The sequence below is a fragment of the Lissotriton helveticus genome, chromosome 12 (genome assembly GCF_964261635.1).
Source record: "Lissotriton helveticus chromosome 12, aLisHel1.1, whole genome shotgun sequence".
Taxonomy (NCBI): Eukaryota; Metazoa; Chordata; class Amphibia; order Caudata; family Salamandridae; genus Lissotriton; species Lissotriton helveticus.
Window position 1 is genome coordinate 393,794,299 of NC_136073.1, and position 26,071 is coordinate 393,820,369.

General features: G+C 45.8%; 1 protein-coding gene across 1 annotated transcript in view; it reads right to left on the reverse strand.

Annotated features, from left to right (window-relative positions):
- LOC144799895 (transcription initiation factor TFIID subunit 4-like) overlaps nt 1-26,071 on the reverse strand; it is a 1,364,652-nt gene that overhangs the window by 611,379 nt on the left and 727,202 nt on the right. The window contains exons 10-11 of the mRNA XM_078671504.1: nt 23,395-23,561; nt 861-991 (exon numbers count right to left, since the gene is read on the reverse strand). Coding sequence (XP_078527630.1) covers nt 861-991; nt 23,395-23,561 — 298 coding nt within the window. The remainder of the gene's footprint in view (nt 1-860; nt 992-23,394; nt 23,562-26,071) is intronic.

Here is a 26,071-nt window from a genome sequence, read left to right on the forward strand (position 1 = left end):
TTCAGAGGGTGATGTAGTGATTTAATAAACACCTTCAACTATGCATCACATAACAATTTGTAATTCTGAACATCCCACCCATAAGGTGGATTTTTCTTTAATTGTGCATGTATAAATTGAAGCTTAGCACACCCTTAAAGTTAAATCACTTGGTGAATGCATAGCACTTTACAAATTATTTGGGGTATTTCTAGTTATGCTGTGACAGTTTAATGTCATAAAGAAAGACACCACAACTTTAGCTCTTTGAGGTGCGCAATCACTAAATTTACTTTTTTCCAAGTGATAGCTATTGAACGTAAATTGGTAGATTGTATACTGCTTTAAAAACAGTATTCTATTTCAGTTTATAGGCAAGTATACTAAGCATGTACAATTGGAGAGACTTTTTTTAAACTGAGGTAATGCTATTAAAAACGTTTTCATCAGATCCCAGCCTGTTTGCCTGCCCAACAGTTTTGTGATCAATAACGATCTCAGAGATTTAGCTGACAATCAGATGGTGATGAACTCTCTGATGTCCACGGTCATCCCTCATAAAATTACAATTTTGCTGCAAACAAACATTGGTGCGTGAAGTATCCATGCCTGAGCATTCAAACTGCTATCCTGGCACTAAATGGGATAGCTGACAAATCTAATGACACATACACATCATTTACTTTATGAAAGCATGATTACATTGCTTGTAATGATATAAATTAAGACATCGTTGTTACAACACATTTCAAAATGTTTGACCGATGTGTCCAGGTAAAACACGCAATCAAAGCAATACGCGTACAAGGCAGATTTTTATTGCACATGTGATATTTTTCTCTTTTTTCGGATGCAATAATAAGGGCTTGTACCGGGCGTACCTTGTGGGACTCCATTCGATGCCTGGTTATCACAGTCACTCTTTCGACCACTGCTCGCAATCGAAGCTGTGTTGCGTGCGAAATAAAGGTAACCACCTCAGTTGGTACATCCGTCACACCAAATCTTTTAGCTATAAAAACAAACCGAATAGTATCAAGTATATGAACATATTTGAAGTCAGTATGCACAAACAGAACTTCATTCACAAAGGTGTCACCAGCACCCTTCATCCCAATCAATTTGGAAAAACCATCTAAGAAACGTCAGTCTTAAAATCGATTACCATTTCCTGAGCTAAATATTTTTGCAAACCAGCGCAGTGCATATTATTTGGTGAATAACTGCATTGGCAAATAGCATCTATTGGAGAAGTTTAATACTCCACGCGCATCTGGACCTGTAACTTGAGTTAAAGGTCCTCTGGGTGCATCATCCAGGATGGCATTAACAAGTTGTAGGCTACAGAGCTGGACAGAAGCGGGAAGAGGAAGGGCACCTGAGGTGGTATTCCAATGCCATGCAGCCTTGAATAATTCACGGCCCTGCTTCCTGGCTGCAACATATTCCGTGTCGAAATGCTCCCAGGATATTACCCACTCTTCCAGCGACTTCCCTGGGGTTCTCACTCACCTGCGATCAAATCTCTACTTTGAATAATATACTGAACAGCAAAGAGGCCGGGTTTGGACACATTCTAGAAATTATGTGCTTTTTCCAATAGGGTGGGAAGGGAATCTTCCAATGCGCAACTGGGACACAGCAATTGCCTACTGAGGTTCTTCCTCAAACATACAGACTGACTTATTTTATCATAACAATTACTGAACAAAGATTCAATGTAGTTCTGTAATGTGGTGCACACATTAGGTTACAAAATTAACATTTTCGCTAAATCCTCTAAATACTACTTTAGCAAAGGCCTCTTAATGCTCCCAATAATCTTCAAAAGGATGCAGGTATCACAGGGACAGCGATTAAATGGCTGACCTAATTCCTGGAGGACAGATCCTTCCAGCTGATGGAAGGGGAATATCTTTCAGATACCCTCCAACTATCTTGCGGAGTACCACAGGGATCAGCACTGAGTCCCACACGTTTTAATGTGTACATGCAGCCATTGGCCGACACAGTACAAGAATTTGGCATGTCAATTGTGTCATACGCTCATGGTGGTATGAGGGACGTATGACCCCCATTCTGTATATAATAATCTAGGCCCCTGTGTGTCAAAAATAGCAGATTGGATGTGCAAATGTTCCCTGAAATTGAATGGGGATAAAACGGAGATTATGTTCCTGGGAAACCGGACAGTACCCAGGAACTTTATCAGCTGGCCAATCCAGTTGGGTGTACCCCCAATCCCCAAGACAGTCAGCAAAAATCTGGGAGTTTGGCTAGACGATAATCTAAGCATGGAGACCCAAGCAAAGAAACTCTCAGGTAAATGCTTTGGATTACGACATATGCTTCAAAAAAATTCTACCCATCCCACCTGTGCATTCCCGCAGAACGGTGGTCCAGGCTCTGATTATGTCACAACTGAACTACGGGAATTCCTTATACCTTGGTGCATCAAAATATGTCATCCATCGGCTGAGGTGGTCCAGGATGATGCAGCACGGATCTTACTTCAGATTCCGAGAAAGCATTCAGCCAAAGCTGCTTTAAAGACATTGCACTGGCTCCCAGTTCAAGCAAGGATCACCTTTAAGGCACTCTGTATTGCCCACAGAGCTATGAATAACAGTGGACCTGCCTTCCTGGGAAAACTGGTTGCCCATTACATCCCAGACAGGAACTTAAGATCTTCAAAAGATCTCCTCATGCAACAAGGCAGAATAAAAAGGGCAAGATGGGGAGAAAGATCCTTCCTTTATCTTGTCCCCAAGATCCGGAACTCGCTGCCCAGAGAGACACGCATGTTAACTGACAAATTAGCCTTCAGGAAGACTGCTCTTTCCCTAAAAACCTACCTGGCAAACTGAACAAGACCACTGTTGTCATACCCTCCCCTAGCGCTGGGAAGCCTACGGGAAGCCATGCGCTTTATAAAACCATAAACATGAATCCTATCAAAATTAGAACCAATGTTAGTCTCTGATGTGCCTCTCAATGTCCACCAAAGAAACCCTTAAATGAGAACTCCAAGACCCAAAAGTGGTAAAATAGTGTTTAAATGTTGTCATATTTTGACCAATCAAACGTGCTTAAATTTGAATACCCAGGACACCATATTGTGTCCCATGGTGGACCCGTAAGTAGTCGGGTCCACATCTCTCTATGCAAGGATTACAGAAGAGGAAACCGCTAGTAACTAGAATCCACTGTGTGTGTTTCGGAGTTGGGATGAGGAGTTATGGCGTCCCTGCTAGAAGGGCCACAGACAGCCTGATATGCTTCCCATATTTAAATTCTAACCAATGACAGGTAAAGGACCATGATCAATGAAGAATGACAACTGTTGATTCTCATGATGCTGCCACAAACAGGCAGGACGATTTGGAGGCCCACTTAAGACCACTTCAGCCTATGGAAATAGCGTATCTTCAAGAACACATACCACAACTTCATTTATTGTCGCTATGCCCTAGACGCAACCATGGACAGACTAAACAAAAGTCCGTGCAGCTTTGATCACAAAATGTGGATTTGTATATATTTTTTTTTTACACATAGGATCTGATATTTTCTGTTCGGAGAATTACAGTAATGGTTGTTCACTCTTAGACAGGCCAGTATGACAACTTGGTAGGTAACCTGTTTTTCTCGGGATTCGTTAACTCGAATGCAATAAAACGTAAGTACACGTCTTTTATTATCTGCTGCTGATGTAAAATATTGTTTGTTTCTCTTTGCTGCAGTTATATTTCCGAGGTGCCTTCTTACCAGAACAAAGATGCGATGAGTAACCCTGTTCGACGTAATTTACGTATTTCTTTTCAAGAATACTGAGATGCAGAAAAAATACAATCCAGTGATGAGATTTTCATAGGTATTCTAGTTTTATATATTTTACAAATAAAATATCACTAACAAACAAACCTAAAAAGCACAACGTTTTATACAAACTCAGGAACCCTAGCTTAATAGTAAGTATAAAAGAACGGTTTTATAGAAGTGCTCCTGCTTAAAAAAAACTGCGGTAAAACATCAGATGTCTAAACAATGAAGATGATTCAGTGAACACTAGTTTTATATTGATATTTACTTCTGTTATTTTAATGATGTGATTTAAAATGAACTGGCATTCTTCAGCATCACCCATGGCTTTATGTCAGCAATAGGTTTTCCACAGTCAATCACTGACATTACAGAAACAGCGAACTGCCATTCACCAGCAGGGGGCACTACGTTATTCTTTCTTAAGGCCAGAGCACATTAGAAAGTCAGTTGATTAGTACCGTATTTTTTTTACTGAAAAAGTAAGTAGATTCTGTCACGAAAGAAGAATTGTAACGGCTATTTTTTCACCTAAAGACCCAGAAAGGCATAGAATATGTCTGCCATGCGACTTGTATAAACTTCGTCTGTATTGCATCACAAAGATTAAACTGATGTTACAGGTGCTGATACATCTAGACCTTATTATTCATTGACCTTGCATGATATTATTTTTGTTTTTAACATAAAAAGCATTGGCAAATAGGTTCTTTTTAGCTGCCTCGTTCACAATCAAGTTATATCGAATTGTATTGTGTCATGGTATTTGTATAACACTTACTACCCCCTAAGTGGTGCGCTGAAACTCTCGTTCACGTGGACATTGCCCTTCAACTGCAGCAGCGCTGCTCGAGAGAGGACGGCCCGACACATTTTTAAGCTACCTCACATCTGGGAATTGGGAGACACATTTATTGAGTGCACCTGCCTTTTATATACTGAACCCAGAGCACATGTATTAGTCAATAGGACACTATCATAACCTTTCACCCTTCACACATGGGAATCGTCAATGTTGCCACTTCACAGCTACTTTATTGCGAGGGTAGCAGAGTCCCTGGCAGCCATATTTAGGGCACATAGCAGAAACAAACACTTTGAATGGGACACAGGTTTGGAAGAAACAATTTCACTATGTGCAGATGATCTTCTCATATGTTTGCCTTGCCCCAAGAACTATAAACCAATAGCAATGTTGGTTTAAATGATTTTGGTACCTATACATGCCTTTGGGTTAACTGGATACATCCAAATTGTATCCAGTCGGGAAGACTATTTCTAACAGTGGATGACCAGCCCAATACTCGTTACACAGAGTCACCAATGGGTTTAAATACTTTAGCATATATGTTTCCAGTCAGTGTCCAAGAGAGTGTATGAGAAAGAAATATATCTACATAGATAGAAAAACTCAAAAATAACATCTAACTCTGGCAATGTCATTAATGAGTAAAAGTGGATTTAATTAAAAGGATCCCTCTTTATAGAGTGTTGCATATATTGGATTCCCAAACAAGTTTTCAAACAATTCTCCATGATTAGAGTCTTCCTGTGGTGTGATAACATCTCACGAGTGAGTATGGTAACATGCTGAAAGTCAACAGAGGGGAGATTGGGGATGGCATAATTCAATGCGTACTATTGGGTAGGACTTAGTGGTAATCAACAGCTGGCTATTCAATAACAGGCTGGACCCGCCTACACCACTGAATGCTGGGCACCCGGTGGTAGCGGCCCAACACATTTTTCTACATGGGACAGACTCCGCTCGCACCCCCAACGCCCCTGCCCCAGCGATTAAGGCAGTCTTCATAATTTTGAAAGAATCCATTGTGAAATGGGTAATTATAGGAAACTTAAGGCACAGCCCCATTATGGGTGGGCTAATTTATCTCTGAAGTAATCAAGTTGAACAGATTAACAGGATGGAACGCTTTCGAAATATCAACATGGGGGAATGCAATTTTCCGTGTGTCCATCAAATCATTCAATGAGCTGCTGTACGATCACAATGTTTCCAATACCTCCAACTCTAGCCATATCTACATGCAATAGAAGACATTCCAGGAAATACCTTCAATAAAGCCAAAATTACCACTGCCCCCTCACTCAAAGCAAATATTTTAAATAAATAGATTATATTGCAGATACATTCTCACAATTAAGGTTTATATTTGAGACTGATGATAGTTTGCAGGAGGAAAAGGAGGCCCGCATTCATTCGAAGGAGATGGTTATTTCATCACACTTTACGCACATTCAATTATATGTCTACACAGTATATGGGGCGTGGCCACGCAGGCAATGGAGTCGACGTGCATAGCTGAGGCTCCGGCACAGGCTCCCCTCTGCCCGCTTCACAGATCCATCCGTAACCGATCATGAGGCTGATGATCGTGCTGGCTGACCCACGCTGTGACCAGGGTGGCGAGGAGCTGCCCAGGGCTATTACGGAGAGATACCGTGGTGGCCGGGGCTGAGGAGCGGAGGTGGTGCCCGGACAGGACTGCACAGTTCCCGGCTGATGCCTCCAGTAAACACCAGCGCCGGGCCCTGCCCACTGGGCCGCAGCGCTGGGAGCGACTGCCGGAGCGGTTTCCCTGGTCTACAGAGCGCGCCGGGTATGCTGGATTGCCCGATGTTTGGGCAGTGACCCCGTTCACCCCCATTGAATGAGCGCCGGCACTACGAGACTTATGGAGTGGGTGCCAATTGAAAGTACGAACTGGGCAATATGGCGGCCGTCACACGGAGTAGCCGGCGGTGAGCCCTGCGGCCCCCAGAGGAACACCCCATTGCCTGCAGCAGCTGTTGCTGGGGACACACAGTTATCCGGCCCCACGCCGGTGCGGGCAACCAGTCGAGGGAAGGAGACACTAGGAGCCACAGCAGGTGGAGAAACCCCCCCCCCATGGGGCTAGCTCAGGAGGGTCTCACCACTACGGACTACATTGCACGTATGGAGTGTGGGTCTACTAGGTGGCCCCCCGAAGCAAGATTTGGGATATTTGTCGCGACGCTGCCTTGCCTGGGCACGCACACTCTTCTCAATCCCCCCCCTACTGCTTGGGGATCAGACTGCATGGGAGACGTGCTCTTCTCTTCTCCCCATACCCGCACATGCTGAGTGATCAGACACCCATTGCCCTGCAGCAACCCTATGTCACACAGGGGCTGACTTGGACTGGCACTGGGGGCTCAACAACTCAACCCTCCTTCACACATGCGCAATCTGGCAAAATGACTAGAGAGGTATCACACTGTCAAAAGGCCAGCAAGTTTGATGCTGTACTGGCAGCGGTGAAACAGCTGGGAAAGACTTTGGAACTGACACGCACTGCCCTCGAAAGTAGTCATTGACTTTTACATCCTACATGCAGACCACCGCCAGCTAGCGGATAGAACTTCTGCAGTGGAAGACACCATGCAGGCAATGTCTCCACAAGTGACGGCAGGGGAAAAATAACTCAACGACCTTGCTGACCGAGTGGACTTCTTGGAGCGCCGAGCCAAAGAAGCTGAAGGTCGATCGAGGAGGAACAATGTGCGCTTGGTGGGCCTTCCGGAAGGAGTGGAAGGAAAGGACGCAGTGGCATACGACGAAGCCTGGCTGAGGGACATACTGCCCGAAGAATCGCTCGCTCCTCACTGAGTGAGCACACAGGACACCGGCTAAACGTCTTCCTCCTGGAGCAAATCCTAGACCGTTCCTGCTGCGGGTGATGAACTACAGAGACAGGGATGTGATTCTCCAGGAAACCAGGAAAATGGCAGCTATTGAGGTGGAAAATCAAAACATAATGTTCTTTCCTGACTATACCATGGTGGTCCAACAGCAGCGGTATTCCTACATGGCAGTAAAGTGCCGCTTACGGCAACAGGACCTTAAATTAGCGATCTCTTATGGTTCTACCGGGCAAAAAACTTTCATAACTCGCTAGACCACTGAATTGTTTCATAATAAACGGGCAGCGGAGACAGACCCGGAAACATTTATATTCTCGTAGCATTTTCTAGAGAAAGATTCCCCTGATGAAGGGTTTCGTAATGCAATGGGATTATGGGAATGCCATGTACGATAAAGTCTTCACCATGAAACTGTTTTGAAGAATAACATGATTTATATTCACGTGATAAACAACATTGTGATTCAAAAAGCATAAAATAAAAAAGAAGAAATCTATCCTAACATCATGAAATAATTGTTTTGAACTTTATAGCAAGGGTTGTTTAACCCCTCGGAGTGCAATGTGGGAACACTAGGTAGGGTCTACCTAGTGCTTCTCTATCATTATTCAGTTCTAAGCCCTCAGGTCAGAGGGAGATACCCACCTGCACCCAAACTGTATAATTTTGAAAAAAAACTTACTTTCACCATTTTGACCAACGAGAGTGCCTCACCATTCTTAATTTACTTTGATTAGACAAGAAGACACTACCTCACTCGTTACTTTGCTTCGCTCAGAACACCATGTTGTACTCCCAACTGGATATGCCCGAGCAAAGGGAAGAACTGGATGAACCCCTTATACTAGAGGAAATCTGGGCGGGTTTACACTCACTGGCGTCGGGGAAAGCTCCCGGTCCAGACGGCCTACCGGCAGAATTTTATAAAGCTGATGTGGATACCCTGGCGCCACAATTATTAAAAGTGTACAACACCGAGTTAACAAACTTCACTTCCTCGGATTCACAAAATGAAGCATTGCTGGTCTCCTTCCCTAAACCTGGTAGGAACCCGGAGGTACTGGGCTCATACAGATCGCTAGCATTAGTCAATACGGGCTTATAAGACCCTGGCATCGATTATAGCAACTCAGCTGGCTTCATTGATTTGGGCCTTGGTACATGTCGATCAAAATGGCTCCGTCCCCACTCGAAGCACGGCTTTAAACATTCAGGGACTTTTCAGAGTTGAATGTTACGCAACTGACATATGGCCCAGAACCGGTTGTTTAGTACTAGACCTCGAAAAGGCCTTTAACTCCCTAGAGTGGCCATACTTATTTGAGGTGTTACAGAGGTATGGCCTGGGCGATTCCTTCCTGCAAATGGTCTGATTGTTATATACACAATCGTCTGTTAGAGTACGGACTGGCCGACTGAATTCAGAGAGTGTTCGGATACACTGAGGCACCAGACAGGGCTGTCCTTTGTCGCCTCTCCTTTTCTCACTCTCTATGGAACCACTGGCGGCGCGATTACGTGGGGAGGGAGTGGGCTGGGGCCTCCAACTGGAGGATAATCGGCACGCAGTTTCTTTGTATGCAGACGATTTACTACTGTATCTAAGGAACCTACATGATATTGTTGAGGTCTGAATTTCTACTCTTGGCGGCGGTCCCTCGTGTTAAGAGGGCCCGCCTGGGTGGCCGCTCCTTTAGTCTATTGGCCCCACAGATGTGGAATTCGTTGCCGCTCCCACTTCGGGGGGCTACTACTCTTCTTGAGTTTAGGAAAGGGCTCAAAACCTGGCTGTTCTCTCAGTAGTCCTCCAGGTAGTTCTTCTTTTATTGTGTGTGTGTTGTTCACTTCTTTTAAACTGTGTTATGTTATTCTGCATTACTCCCCCTTACCTAAAGCGCCGGGACACTCTTTTTGAGTAACCGTTGCGCTATACAAAACAATAAATAACATAACATAACATAACATAACATATTCCGGCCACTATCGCGGAGACTCTCCGCTCCGTAGCGGATGTTTCAGGCCTCCGTGTTAATTGGGCCAAGTGGGGATTGTACCCATTCCAGGGGGGAATCCCTGACCCCACTGTTTACATGAACTGTTTACATGAACGGCTCCCCTCTCCGTTGGCACCCGTCCACATTTCGTTACCTAGGCATATTTATCTATAGGAACTCTAATGACATTCTGGAGGGTAACTTGACTAGAGCGATATCTGCCACCAAGGCGCAGATCCAATTTTGGACGACTCTCCCATTGAACGAAATGGGTAGATTAGCGCTCACTAAGATGGTGGTGTTGCCGAAACTTTTATACTACTTTGCCAACCTCCAGGTTTATGTCCCAGTAGCGACTTTCCGAGAGCTCGACCGATTGCTCCGCAATCTCATCTGGAACAGAGGTCGACCAAGGATGGCGCTCGAGAAACTCTACGCCCCTACTGACAGAGGCGGACTGGCGATCCCCAATTTGGAGTTGTATTACCTGGCTAGATCTCCTGTATGGAGAGGTTTTTAGCATGCTGGGAAGGCAGAGTTAGGACATGCTTAGTAGGTACATGCCCAGTAGGCTAAGGCATCATTATAGCGAAGAAAGGTGTACCTAAATGATAAACAAAGTACTGCATTTCAGGCACCTGCTATTCACGTTAAACTGACTCAGACCCTATTATCTCGGATTCCTTTCCTAGGTATGGGGTGAGTGCAGCAGGATTTAGCATTTGACTTGGCATTGCCCCTCAGATAAATGAGTATACAAAGATATCTGCAGAGGGCTTTATAACCAGACTGATTAACTTTTCATCTGAGGTACCCATCCTTTGATAGTGATTCCTATTTTATTCTACCAATACAAGTAAGAGGCAGATAGCTATGTGTTGGCTTAGGATCCTATAACTACATACCCTGACTGATCGAGGGATATGGTTTATTTGAATGTGACAGAGGAAACTTACTGTATATGGACTAAGCCTAAAACTATTTGGGCGCAAGTTGCTGCATATCTCCTAATGGGAAGTCAGGCTTCTAACACCGATGTAGTGCTGTTTCCAGTGTGCTGTATGAAAATTCTCTGTTGATGAGTTGTGTCACTTCTGATCCTAGAGCTTGCTTTAACTGTTTCAACTTTGTCTGTAACCAGTACTCAAATAACCACAAGTATGTATGCAATATATTCAAGTACAAAAATATCCTATGCCAGTGTACCCGGAGGACTCCTGCATTCCTTTCCTAAAGACCACCCACATCCAATTCTCCCATTTACCAGCAAAATACTGTTTATACCATTATCTGTTATGGGAATGTGCAATGTTATCATTCTTCACCAATCAGCTACAGTTATGGAGAAGCGTGGCTCAGTGGTTAGAGGCGGCAGACCCGGAAGCTGAGGTCAGCCGTGGACCAGGGTTCGATTCCCCGCCTCGGCGGGTCTCGGGCTCAAAAATTCCACGGACTCGACAATTCTCGCTCCGGTGCCTACTCGACTCACGAGGTCACACTCTGCGACTCTGGGCAATAGCTTGCTTAATCTCCACTACGGCCCCTCGCGGTGGGATGCCTGGCTTTCACCTTGTGACTACTCTGCCGGGGTATCTCACAGGGGAATACCAGGACGGGTTCCCTAAGCAAGCGCCTTGAGACCCCTGGGTGATTCGTGTGCTATATAAATCGAAATACATTTACATTTACATTTACAGTTATAGCGTATGTAAAGCCCACCCTTTTCTCCCCCAAACAACGGTTAAATCAGTGAATGCACATGAAATTAAGACATCAAGACATATCACTCTATTTAGTAAGCATAAAAAAGTACATCCCCAATTAACTCTTTTCCAGTGACTATGAACCATTGATGAATATTTTAAGATCCATATTAATCCCCTTTTTGGTATGGAGCGATGAAGGTCTTTATATTGTTACAGCATGCCGACTGAAAATAATTACAAATAAATGTTGAATTAAATGGCACTGCCAATTGTCATATTATTTGATACAAATGTATATTGTGCTAAACGAGTAACAATTAAGGCTAGTTGGTAAGCCTTCCATCATGAATGCAAACAACTTAGCCATTTAATAGTGGAGTGAAAGAACTGCATTACCAAGCTGGTCATACATTAATTCAAATTTATGAAACCGATATCAACATCCTTGATAGAAAGAACATTAAAGCTTTTAGGATGACAAAGATACTGTGGAAATATTTTAAGAAGAAAGCCTTCTATTTTGTTTAACTACTCCCTTAAGGCATTTGGAAGGTAGCAACTGCCAAAGACAAAATAGCATCTGCTCTCACTTTAACAGCTACATTGTGATTCTTCTGCGTGAAGTACATGCTCTGAAAAAGCCTTTGGGGAACACTTCAGATCTACTCTACAGAACTCTGGCCCAGAAAGGGAGTATGAGTATTCAATGCTGCAGAAAACGAGAAAATCCTGAAAAACGCGCTTCTTATTTTTAATAGACCTTCCATTTTTTGAGCACCACAGCTCTAAAAAGGCGTGAAATTCTTTAAGTTGCTGAAAAATGCTCATTTTGCATTTCAGCTGAAAGAAAACACTAGTTGCATTTCAATAGAGAGAAAACACCCGTGATACTTCAGTTAAAAGAAAATTAACATGCACCAAGTTTAGACAGCTCACAAATGATAAAACAGGAAACTGGCACCATGGAAATAAAGTTGCTACCAGATAGTCAGCATTGATGAATGGTTAGTTATTTTGTTAACGGAACAGAAAATAACTCGGTTCCTGTACAGGTTGAGAAATTCGCCTTAAAATAGATCTATACCTAGAAGTGGCTTTCTTGCCCTATCATATGCGGTCGGATTGTTTTTCCATGACTGTGACCACTTTGGTGCCAGTGCGTAGTTTCGTGCTGTTCCTGGTCTGGAACACGAACATATGGAGTTTGTGCTGCATATACCAGATCCGCGAATGCATTTAGTACATACATTTATATTCCTGGAGAACCACTATGATAGGGGGGGTTGCTGTACTCGTGTGAATTACCGGAGAAATTACTGCACCAATTTGAGAGCTCACTATTGCTAATTCACAAACTGATAAAGGGGTGAAGTTTTGCACAATTTCTGGATCTCAAGGTCTCAATCCTTATTTAACACAGAAAATACATAGGCGCATCCTTTTGAAAGTTTAAGGATCCCGTTGCAAATTATCTTGAATCTTAGTAATTTCTGGCAACCAACATGTTATAGAGCAACCTGTTAGAAAACTTCCTTTTTACACGGTGCCATAAACGGGGTCTGAGTTTAAGTTTCATGTGACTGATACAAACAGATGACGACTAGAAAAAGTAAATAGAGCTAAATAAAACAATTTTAAAAATCAATCCCGAGGGTCTTTCAAAAAGCTTTTTCACATGAGAGCAAAAATAAAAAGAATCAAAAACGAAGATTGTTCCCTCAACGGGAATGGCAGAGTTCGAATTTATAAGGGTAAACTAAATTGATAGAAACAATTTCTATTTTGCCACCCTTTTATTTTGCTCCCTGTTGTGCCATTCAATACCGTTGCCACAACCCCTTTGCACCCTTTTTCATATCCTCTCCTCTTTCTATCCATTGTCCACCATTCCTGGGAGCCCCTGACGGAGAGAGATCCTGAAGCTCAATACCTGGGATAGGGACTAAATAAGAGTAATCCTGTGTCTAAAAGATGAGTTTATTAAGTATGACATTTTTAGTGAGGCTAATAATTGACTTGAAGGACCAAAGATAACTTTCAGCTTCGACTCATACTGCAAATAAGCATCATAACATTTCCCTTTTAAATGTTGAGCTAATACAGTTGCAGTTCCCACTGATGTCAGTCAGTCCGCTTTGAAATATCAAGACAGATTTTCATCAATATATCAAACAGACTTGAAAATGATTGCCGAAGTTGTTTTCACTCCTGTGTATATCAGATGGTTAAGTAGTAATTTCCCCTGCTTTGCAGGATTTTTTTGGTATTCCATCACACCATTAGTGTCTGTATTTCAACAATGTCTTTACAAGAGACACATTTCTGTTTTTAGAAAATCCAATCAAATACTACACTAAAAAGGCGTAGAATTACAGGGACAAGTGACAACCTATTTTATTACTTCATACTAAGCATACATTTTCACCAAGTCTTTGAAGATATTTTCAAACTTGAGCGGATGTTAGAGCTGCGTCAGTCAGCCATGGCTAAAACTAGTGAGAGTGGCTTCTCCCATTCCCTGGCTTTACGGCAGGTGGGTTGAGAGACACAGCGGATTACCAATGGCTGCAACACTGGCCAAGAGGGCTCAATGATTTGAGCAAGTAACAGGCTGAGAGTCTTGGACTCATCCAGACGAGGATCATCTAACAAGTCTGTTACCTGGTGGTAGACACTGTGCCAGCAGCTACAATTATGGCGATGATTCACCAGTGAGGAATTCCAGTGCAGGCAAAGTTGCAGAATCCACAACACGAAGTGAGGATGGATGGATGCTGGCTTGAATGTCTGTACTGTAGCAGCAATATAAAGATAGGGCGAGGTGTGTGGACGCTGACACCTTCATAGTGCAGTGCAGCAAAGAACGAAACTGCCCACCCGGTGCAATTCTTTTCCAAAAAAATAAGCAGGCTGCTCTAAGTAAAGATTCTTGAAGATGGTCTAGTTTGCCTGGTTACGTGGAAGTTTGTTTGAACACCATAGCCAAGTCTATGACTACCTAAAGTTTTTCTGGTACACTTTACAGAGTTGAACAGCCAGGATAATTCCCCCAGGTCCAGCTCTTCTATGGAATCTATTCCAGGCTCCATTGATAGTGTAATAACCATAATCCAGGAAAATTGACAGTCAACAACAAGGAGCACAGAGGAAAGAGGTCAAGCCCCAGGTCAAGTAGAAGGACAGGGGTCTCAAGATATTCAGACAGGGGTACCAGAAAAAAGCAGAGCATATCCTATTTTTGAAAAGCTTCAGCGTAAAGAACTTTGGAACAAAGATAAAGATATGGGCCTGGGGACAGTACACAATTTGCCTGATAACACTACTGTCCTGTTTGCAGAAATTACTGATGCACATAGCGAGCTGCCTTTGCAGAACCCCATACATCAGACCAGGCTAATGTACACTGAGACATCAATGAATTCCATTTGCTTTCAGAAGTCCGCAGCCTCTTTGGAGCTCCTTAAAAACACCATAAGAACTCCGCCGCCACCTTTTCATATGTTTGAGACAACATTTCAAGAGATTAGAGCATTTAAGGCCTCACAGGATGAGAAACTGTCAGCTCCGCAAACTCAGGTATCTGGCATAGAGGATAAACTCTAACTCACTACACAAAGACTTTGTGAGGCAGAATGGAGTATCTCAGACCTTGAGGATCAACAAGGGAAGTTTCAGAAAAATTCTGAAAATTACGAGCAAAAAAAATAATGTTTTTAAGAAAAAGCAAGAAGAAATGAAAAATCATTAATGCCGTTCCAAATTAAGGTTCATTGGGATTCTGGAAATGCAGAAAGACTGCGTGGGACGATTCCATAAATTGAGAGAGTAATACAAAAGTACATTATCCTCAACTTCACTGCAGATCTTGTGATTATGAGAGTGCATCTAGGCCTAGGTAGACAGGAGTGTGAAATTCCTCTTGTGGAGTATTTCCCACTCAGCGTAGCACGCGCAGTTCTGTAAAACTTCACTCCGTGTAGCGGAGCAGAGTATTCTCGTGCTCGCCAACATTAAGTTGGCAAGCGCAAGCTAGGAAAATCTTACTCCAGACTACGCCCCGGTGTAATTTCTCAACGCGGTAGTGCAGGTAGCCGCTCGCTTTGAGAAACCTTTCGTTCGCGTTGAGGAAGCTGGCGCTTGAGCAGAACATCTACTTGAGATGCAGAAAGAAGCAGCACCCTCTTGTGCTGCACATGGCGCTGTTCGCGCTGATGTTTCTGCGCGGGGCAAACACCCGGCGTTAAAAAAAGCAGCGTGAACGGCACTCCATAATGCACTCCGCTGCTTGCGGAACTCCACGTAGTGCAGTAGAGTTTTTTGGTCACTGGAACTCTGTCCAGGCCTAGTCCGAGGTCAAATTCATAATCCACAATCAAAATACCCACTACCAGCTTTGGTGAACTTCTCAGACTAACAAATAAAATGAGTGCTATTGATCAAGGCTTTTGACTCTCTAGAAGAGTTTCCCTTCGGCTCTTCTCAGATCTGTATGAGAGTAGCTTTCAGGTCTTCACCTCTGTTAAGCAAGCACAAGTCTTTCAGAAGTCGTTACATAACTCATCAGCAGGTTAAGAGTAGCGGAGTAGCAGACAGACTATGTTTCAATGTAGTCACATTATGAGAAGATCCTGGGCTCACTGTTGCTAAGCCAGAAGGCCTTTGTATTATACTCCCTTTCCCCATGAGATAGAGGGAAAAAAAATAATATATATATATATATATATATATATATATATATATATATATATATATATATATATATAATCTTTTGGGGGGGTGGGGGGAACGGAGCGATAGGGCAGCTCCTCCCCTGGTAAATGCCTGGGGTGCAGTTCCATGGCACTGGTAGAGGGCAGTGGCCCCTACCCCCTGTGGAGAAGGCAGGCATCACCCCTAAAGGGGATTTGGGCATAATTAGCACTTTAGACAGTATACTGCCTTCACATGTTGTTACACTTTAGGCAGGTTACACTTTGGCATTTTTGCACAGTGCACTTTTGCTGTACATAACTTTTTATGAATGGTGTATTTTTGCACATTGACACTTCTGTATCTGTTTAATTGCACTTGAAGAGATGAAGGAAATTGGTGAGGGGCCTCAACAGAAATTCAGTTCAAGAACAAGTTACTTACCTTCGGTAACAATATATATCTGTAAAAGACATAGATTAGTTATAGATTCCTTACCTTGGAATTACCCCCAGGTGTCAGACTGGATCCGGAGAATTTTTAGTCAGCAGTACCCCTGCGCGTCGAAAGGTGGCGTCGGTCCGCTCCGCGTTCGTCATTGGAGTCGTGGTCACCAGGATGACGTCGCGGTAGCTACTTAGACGTCGCGGTAGCTACTTAGAGGCCGCCCTCACGCGCTGATGTCAGTTCTTTACACGACATTACACGCCAGAAGCGCAGAGCCATGTAAGACACTGACCACTGGTGCACAAAACTAACCTAACCTAGAAGTCAGTTTGCAAAACAGGGAGGATGTGTGGGGCAGTAAGGATTCTATAACTAATCTATGTTATATATTGTTACCAAAAGTAAGTAACTTGTTCATCTGAAAGAGACAAGGAGTTATAGATTGCTTACCTTAGAATAGATATCCCAGCAATACCAATCCCGGAGATGGGTCTTCGAACCAAGTTCACACCAGAAAGTCCTGGAGAACAAAAAGGCCAAAGTAGCGGTCTCTATGGACTTGGCTGTCCAAGCAGTAGTGTTTTGTGAACGTGTGCAGAGATGCCCACGTAGCTGCCTGACAGATGACATTGAGGGAAACTCCCCGTCCCAAAGCAGTGTAGCTGCTGTCGCCCTGGTAGAATGGGCACACAGTCCCACTGGAGGCTCCTTCTTTGCCAAAGAGTAGCAAGCTTTGATGCACAAAACGACCCACCTGGAGATGGTCCTTTTGTGCACAGTCTGACCTTCTTTGGCACCCAAGTAGCCAAAAAAGAGCTGGTCATCCACCCAAAATTGCTTGGTGTGATCCAAATAAAAGGAAAACGCAGGTTTTGGATCCAGACGGTGGAGCCTCTCTTCCTCCATAGAATGATGCGGAGGCCGAAGAAAGTGGGCAAAGTGATTGTTTTACCAATGTGGAAAGAAGTAACCACCTTGGGAATAAAGGAAGGTCTGGTCCTGAGGTCGACATTGTCCGGATAAACAGCCATAAAAGGAGTCTTTGAAGAAAGCTTGTAGGTCATTCACCCTGCGAGCAGAGCTGATGGCAACCAGAAAAGCAGTCTTTAGAGTAAGAAGTCTGAGAGGACAGTTATGAAGCGGCTCAAAGGGAGCGCACATGAGGTAAGTAAGAACCAAGTTGAATTCCTACTGAGGCATTACAAAGGGAACAGGCAGAAAAAGATGAGTATTGCCCTTAAGGTAGCGTTTTACAACAGGGGACTTGAAAAGATAAGGCTGATCCAGGAAGCCTATGAAAGGCTGAAATGGTTGAAAGATAGCCCTTAAGAGTGCCCAGAGCAGAGCCCTGCTGGGCCAAATAAAGGAGGAACAAGAGAACCTCAGAAAGGGGGGGGCAGAAAGGGGATCTACAGCCTTTACTGTGCACCACGCCACAAATTTGTACCATCTGCAGGCATATACCATTTTGGAGGAGGGACGCCTGGCTGCCAAGATAACATCACAGACTTCGGGAAGGTCAAAGGCTGTCAACTGTCGTCGCTCAATATCCACACAAGGAGGTGGAGACTGGACAGGTTTGGGTGGAGGACCGTCCCCTGCTGCTGTGACAGAAGAGCCTCCCGAAGAGGCAGTCGGATCAGAGGATCGATGGCCATGTGTAACAGCTCGGGATACCAGACTCTTTGTGGCCAATTCGGAGCCACAAGGATGACTTGGGCCCGGTCGTGCTTGATCTTCTACATCGCTCTGGGAAGAAGAGGTATAGGCGGAAAGGCGTATAGAAGATCCCCAACACCACTCGTGACGGAAAGCGTCGCCTAGCAAGTGCTGCCTTGGAAATTCCAGTGCGCAGACTTGCTAATATTGCACGTTCTCTTCATTGGCGAATAGATCTAACCAAGGCTCTCCCCACTGCTGAAAGAGACCGTGAGCCACTTTCAAGTGAATACGCCATTCGTGATCCATCATGCACCAGCGGCTGAGTTCATCCACCCTGGCATTCAGTGAACTTGCCAGGTGTTGAACTACCAAGGATATGCCCTGATGTTCCAGCCATGTCCAGAGACGGAGGGCCTCGTGACACAGGGTCCATTACCCCACCCCGCCCTGTTTGTTGCAATACCATATAGTGGTGGTGTTGTCCGTGTACATCTGCACTACTCTTCCCCGGACAGAGGGAAGGAATGCCTTGAGTGCAAGACAGATCGCCAGGAGCTTCAGCAGATTGATGTGGAGCTCAGACTCCACCGGAGACCAGAGGCTTCTGATCTCCGGCTCTCCCATGTAGCTGCCCACCCTAGAAGTAATGCTCTGTCACCATCATGTACTCGGGTTAGGGAAGAGAGCGGGATCTGCCGTTGACCCAATCCTGGTTCGTTAGCCACCACTGCATTTGGTATGCAGTGCCCTCCAAGATCTGGACGCAATCGGACAGGTTCCCCTGATGCTGTGCCCACTGGAACTTCAGGTCCCACTGCAGAGCCCACATATGCCACCTGGCATGATCTACCAGCAGGATGCAGGAGGCCATGAGACCCAGCAGCCTCAGGGTCATTCTGACTGAAACCCGGGATAAAGGCTGAAAGATAGGAATCATAGCCCGAATATCCCTGACTCGTTGCTCAGGAGGATAGATCCGGAACTGCATCGTGTCCAGATCCGCTTCGATAAAAAGTAGCTTCTGAGAGGTCAGGTGTGACTTCAGCACGTTCAAAGTGAACCCCAGCGAGTGCAGGAGGTCTGCCATAGTCTGGAGGTGGGAGACAACAGCCTGGGGTGAGGCCGCCCTCAACAGCCAGTCATCTAGATAGGGGAAGACTGGAACCCCTGATCTGCGCAGATAAGCTGCGACCACCTCCATCACCTTCGTCAACACCCGAGGGGCGCTGGTAGGACCAAAGGGGAGCATGGTAAACTGAAAGTGCTCGTGGCCTACCATGAAACATAGGGCAGCAGGACGACGATGTGAAAATAAGCATCCAGCAAATCCTACGCTACCATCCAGTCTCCAGGGCAGACAGGACCTGAGCCAGTGTCAACATTTTGAGCTTCTCCTTCCAGAGGTAGCGGTTGACGTTCCTGAGATCCAAGATAGAACGCAGACCCTTGTCCTTCCTGGGCACCAGAAAGTAGTGGAAACAACCACCATGACCTACTCCTGGGGCAGGAACTAGCTTGATGGATCCCTTGGCCAAGAGGGCTGTAACTTCCTGTTGGAGAAGGGCCAGGTGATCCTCCGACATGCAATGGAATTGCGGTGGCATGGATGGAGGGGGAGTCTTGAAGGGTAGGGAGTAGCCCTTTTGGGCTATCTGCAATACCCACATGTTCGACGTGATGTTGAGCCAGTGGGGGAGGTGATGGCGAATCCTGCTTCCCACAGGCGGTTGGTGGCCCTGAAAGGTCAGACTAGGAGGGCTTGGAGGCTGCTGCAGATGGGGCGCTGGTGGATTGGCCTGCCCGCTGGCCCCCAGACCCACGACAGTGGGTCCCACGTCTCCGGCCGTGCAGAGGCAGGACAGCTTGCGCAGGTCTGTTGCTCTTGGTAGAACGTGGCGGGGCACCCTTTCCGTAGCCACAAAAGGGGCGAAAAGAAGACTGAGTCGGGCGAAAGGTGGAAGCCAAGCCCAAGGATCTGGCCGTAACCCTGGAGTCTTTAAAGCGCTCGAGCACATTGTCTGCTTGTCGCCGAAGAGGTGACGGCCATCAAAGGCCATGTCCAAAAGTGTAGCTTGGACATCACCTGAAAAGCCAGTGGGCCTTAGACAGGCGCAGCATCTAATGGCTACTGACGTTGAAATAGTCCTGCCTTGCGAGTCAGCGGTGTCCAGCCCACATCGGATGGCTAACTTTACTGCATCTCTCCCTTCAGCCACTGCACCGGAGAGCACGGCCCGGGCCTCCTCCGGGCACAGTGGCAGCACCTGTGCAACCGTGTCCCACACAGAGTGGTAGTAACGGTCCAAGAGATATGCGGTGTTCACTGGCCACAGTCCTAAGCTGGAGGAAGAAAACATTTTCTTCCCAAGATGGTCCAGCTTCTCGGATTTCCTATCAGGTGGTGCGCTAAGTAATGCGCCCTTTGAAGTCGAGGCTTGGACCACAAAGCTCTCAGGGGTGGGGTGTTGGGAGAGAAAAATGGGGCCGCCCGGGGCTGGGCGGTGGCGTAGGGCAATCATCCTATCCACAGGATCCTGTGGCTGGGCTGGGACAAAATGGCCAAAAAGAGGTATGTAAGGGCCCCATTGAACGGCAGTAGGGGCTCAGAAGAAGCTGCTGCCGGCTGAAGCACCTCCGTCAGGAGGTTAGTCCTGACCGCCACCGTAGGAAACTTAAGGTTCAGACACCCTATACAACACCACTGCGTAAGATGCACCCTCTTCCGTAGCCACGGTAGGAGGAGATAGCATGTCAAGATCTGGGGAGGTTTCCAGACCACTGGCCTCACCCAACTCCTCTCTACAGTCCGGTTCCTTTAACTGGTCTGGCAAAGGGTCCACACACCCGGTGTTGGAGGGGGCGGAGGTGTCACCAATGGATTCGGTGCCGGAGGAGGTGTCACAAGGTCAACCAGCGCCACTCCGGATCCAGGCCTGGATCGCTGGGGGCCCTGTGGCGCCAAAGCCGCCGGCATCGAAGGCCTAGAGCCCCCAGCCGAGTCCTTGGAGCCCGTTTGCGCACCGGCGGAGTCAGGCTGCCCAAAAATGGAATGGAGGGCTTCGTAAAAGCTAAGAAGTTGGGCAGGGGTCGCTCTGGCTCCTGGGAAGGGAGGGAAGGCAGGAGTCGACGGAACCAGACAACTACCTTCTGCTTCCCGCGTCGGGTTGGCCGAAGGATGGGGAGAACGCGAAGAGCGTTGGTGCTTCTTCGCTTCCTTCTTGTGCTTCGACTTACCCGAAGACAAAGACGAGGAGTGGTGGTGATGGCTCCGCAACCAGTCCCTTGACCTCCCTCTCAACCAGGACCTCAAACAGCGCAGACAGGACAGCCAGGCCACGGGAAGCTTTCGGGACCGCTTCCGCTAAGACTTCGGGTTCATGGCCCGGCAGTCAAAGCACGACTTCGGGTCGTGGTCGCGATCCAAACACCAAAGGCACACGTGGTGCGGGTCTGTAACCAACATTAATTTGCGACAGGAGCCGCAAGCCTTGAAGGCGGTTCAAGGTCGGGACATCCCTACTTGCACCAAGAGTCGAACCACTCGAAAAGATGTCGACAAAAAGTCATAAAGAGAGTCAAAAAGTGACTTGAGGGACCGCTCTCTCCGGATCTGCGCTGGCTGGCACTGAAAAATAAAGAACTGACGACAGCGCGCAGGTAGATACTGCAATGTCATTTCGGCAACCACGACGAACATAGAGTCGGCCAACGCCACCTACCGCGCGAAGGGGTACTACTGAAGAAAAATTTGCTGGATAATTCTAAGGTGAGGAATCCATTACTAACTGTCTCTTTCAGATAATTTGATTCATCACTTAGGTCTACATTTGGAAGAGTCAAGTGGTTCTTGGACAATATAACAGACTGATTCTAATTGTTAATTATTACGACTACTTATAATACCCCTTGAAAGCAAAGTACAACTTACTGGGCACTTTTCTTTATTCTTCGTTAACTCGGGTATATCTGTATTAGATATAGCATATCCCAACTCTATAGCGGAGTCAATCCTCTAAAATGCATCTCACACTAAAGCAGGAACTAATTCTGCATCTACACTAGCAAGAGTTTCAGAAACCCCATCTGATTAATCTCTTCCTGATGTAAATGCCAAGCTACTCTAAACTGCTATCTCTTGAGTCCCCTCTTTTCAGTGTTAAACTCTTTCAACCTCTTACTTGTTCTATATAAAAATATATATACCCTGTGCATATGTTCACACTTATCCGTTTTACCTGCTGCCTTAGCAAAATCTCCAGTGGTCTGTTGAGTTGTCGAAGGTCAGCCTTCTTCGCTATGCTAGTAAAAAAACGTGCTTTTGCTCAAGCTTGTCATGCTAACAACTTAGGCATATAATATTCTTTTAGTCCAGAACGATTAAACAGCACCACATGAGACTCCACACACGTGTTAATAAACACTTTTCATTTAAATGCTGAGCCGCATTTGATTTCAAAGACCTGCTTTCTCAGGGTATCTTTTCTGGCTCAATCCGACACTCCAGCTTCAGATGAATGCCGAGCTACAAAATGCCTTGACTCCCGCATTGGACTCAGGAAAAGGTGTGAGGAGTTAAGAAAACATGGAACCAGTTAGACCACAACACCTGCAAAAAAATCGTCCCCTCCCCCGAGTTTTTGATAACCTTTATAAGAACTATAAGTAGCTTCCGTTCACCCAGAAATGGTCCAGTGGAGTGGTTTCCATGAGCACCGTAATGACCTACCTACGCAAGCGGATATCTTCCACTTAACATTCATTGAGACCTTCTAAATGTACTCCTATTATGTTTTTTTAATGGGACACATTAAATGAATATGCCAAGAAGCAGGGCTACCGACTGAATACAAACCTCCCAGTCATTCAGTGTTTCTGTAGACAACCTTCTGCAGATCTTCCTGTCTCGGGCTTTAGGTCTTGGGTATAGGAAGCAGATGCATTCCTTCTGGGGATCTTCCGTATAGAGACTTTTTAAAAAATGTTTTTAATGAAAATGTGCTCTTAGCCCGGAATAGAGAATTCTTAGTGGACTCACCCATGAAGCAGGAGAAAGAACATCTTCCACTGGTCTAAAGTGTAAAAACTGTCAGTAAAGACAGAAAATAACACAAAAGTGGCAAACTCCAAACTAAAGTCCGATTAAAAAGCAGTGCTGTACGTGCAATAGAAAATAAAAGTGGCCCTTGGGTGCGGGGTTTCATAGTGCTTTATTCGCATGGATGAAGTTTGGGTCTTTCTCAAAGAGGTTACATGGTTACACAACTGAGATTGGATTAATTTTATATCACAATATCATGGCTGCAAACTAAAAGTAATTCAAAGGTATTATATGTACACTGGCTTGGCAATTTCTCTTCCTTCTCCCATGACATTGTATGAAAATAATTAATATACAAAATGTGTCTCACCCATTTTTAAGATCCGCTCATGTAATGGAATAGCAGCAAGGAAATGGTCCTCTTTGCAGGAATGTGTTTTAGTCCCAACTAAACCAGAGTTTGTTGCTAAGATTCGAGCACTTTCTTCATTTAGATTTACTCCAGCCATTGAGGTAACATCGTTGATATCATCATCTCTGGGAGAAAAGCAGAACTGGATTATTTACTTTTATATAGTCAGCTTAAAAAGACTGATTAGTATACAACAGTTAAAAAATATCCACAAATATGAAGCATATGATTAGTGTTCTATCAAATTTTCAAGTTTTCTTGATGCCTCCATAATATAGAGGCACCATCGTAATGCTGTGATGCAGATAGCATCTAGGCACCAAGTGACACAACAGCAGTCGGACGCGGGCTAACAAAACATTTGGTCCAAGTACTTGAATACACATAGCAGGGCCATAACCAAAAAACAGTTATTAAGATCAGTCTGGTTTACTAGTATGCAATCATTTATTCAATAAACAAAATGTGGACACATTTTTAAAGCCTGTGCTCGGGCATGCCGAAAGGTTGATATTCTCCTAGTTGTAAGCTTTCAGAACTTGCTACACACTTTAAACCATAGGTATGAATATATACATTTCCTTTTTGCAATTTTATATAGCGCGGACATGGCCAGAGGGCATCAGAGTGCTTTACAACACACAGGATACAAGGGGTTACAGTAATAGTTAAACTATGACATTTACATCAGTGGATGTGTACCGGAGTCTATCAGATAGGAGATAAACACAAAGGTAAATTCACCAGTTAGTTAGAGATATCTCACATACCTATAACTCATGGCCTAAGGTATCCATAACTCACGTCCCCGCCGTACAGAGTGATATTTACAATGATGTCAAATATGTCATGACTGATGTAATAGCTAGGATAATTTGTAGTGCAAGGCGAGTGTGTGAGCTACAGTTACCTTAGGACATGAGTTATAGTTACTTGAAATCATTAACTATTACCAGTGAATTTCAGTGGTTTTAGGAGTTTAAAACAGAACATTTCACCTAAGTATAACGTTACTTTAAATTGGGGTTTTTTTCAGTCAATTTGTAGTTTAAAAAAAAAAAATGTAATGTAATATTTAATTATTATACTTTAATCCAACCCCTGCCCTGCACAGCCGGAGGGTGTTGGCTGCGTGACATGTTCTGCAGCCAGGCCCTGCAGCCAACTACCCACTGCGCAGGCCATTCGGTCATGCATGGCGGGGGTTGGCCAAGCAGCCTGGCCTGCGGCCAATCCCTCCCATGCAACCAACCCTACGCTGTGCAGGGCGTTCGATCGTACATGGTGGGGGTTGGCAAAGGGTCTGGCCTGCGGCCTATCCCTAGCATGCAGCCAAACACCCGCTGTACACAGCCTTTACCCGTGTCCAGTGGGAGGTTGACAACAAGGCCTGGCGCCCAAACCCCCCAAAGGTAGCCAACCCCACACCATGCTCATCCTTTGGCCAGATGCGCAAAGGGTGGTTGGCCACAGGGCAGAGCCTTGGGGTCCCCAGGGCCTTTTCTTTTTAAAGAGGAGGGGGACCATATTATCCCTCGCCTCGAACTTATGGCCCGGGGACCCCATCCCCTAGGCCACTAACTAAAATTAGGAGGAAGGGTACACTCAGCCCCCACTCCTCGGGCCGCTTTTGGCCCCAGTGACACCACCTCCTGGGGCCCAACACATTTTAATAGGGAAAATAAGGCAAGTGGGCCCCATCCACCAGGGCCTGACTTTTTTGGGGTGGGGGGGCACATGGTCCCACTCCCTGGGCTGCTTTTGGACCCAGGGACAACATCCCTAGGGGCACAGCATATTTTGTTAGAGGGATGGGACCTTTGGCCCCTTCCCTCAGCAGCTTTTGATCCAGGGGACCCCATCCCCTGGGGCACAAAAACATATTTAAAGGGGACAAGTGCCCCCCTTTCCTGAGCCACTTTTGGTCCCGGGGACACTATCCCCTTGGGCCTAGAAACATATTTAAAGGGGAGGGAGGTCCATGCACAACCTTCCTCACGCAGTGTTTAGCCCTGGAGATCCCATTCCCCAGATCACAGTGCATCTTTTAAGGGGATGGGAGCACAGGGTCCTCCCCCAAAGTGACTTTTGGACCCGGGAACCCCACTGCTCGGGGCCTGCCAACATATTTATGGGGGAAGGGGCACACAGCCGCCTCCTTGGGTCGATTTTGGTCACAGGGATCCATCCCCTGGCCGCATATCTGAAGGTGGAAGGGAGCACAAGGCCCCCCTCCCATCTCCGATTTTGGACCATAGGATCCCATCCCTCGGTGCCCAGTCGCATCCGGTAAGAGGTAGGGCGGCATGCGGCCCATCTCCCCAGACAGATTTTGGCCCCAGGGAACACATTCCCCAGGGCCCTAATGCCCCCCTCCCAGTGCTGACTGCCCAGCCAACAAAGGGTGATGCCCTGGTGCAGACCTTGGGCAACCATCACACTTTTGTTGGGGACAGCCCCAAAACCCCAGCTGGATACCCGCATCCAGCCAGAGCCGCAATTATTCCCGTCCGCAGGGAGCACCTAAGAATACTGCTCCCTGTGGATGCGAGCACATTTTTCACGTGCTTCCCTGCCCGCTTCACTGCAGACAGGGAAACACATTAAAAGTGTACTTGCAGCACTTGCACTGGAA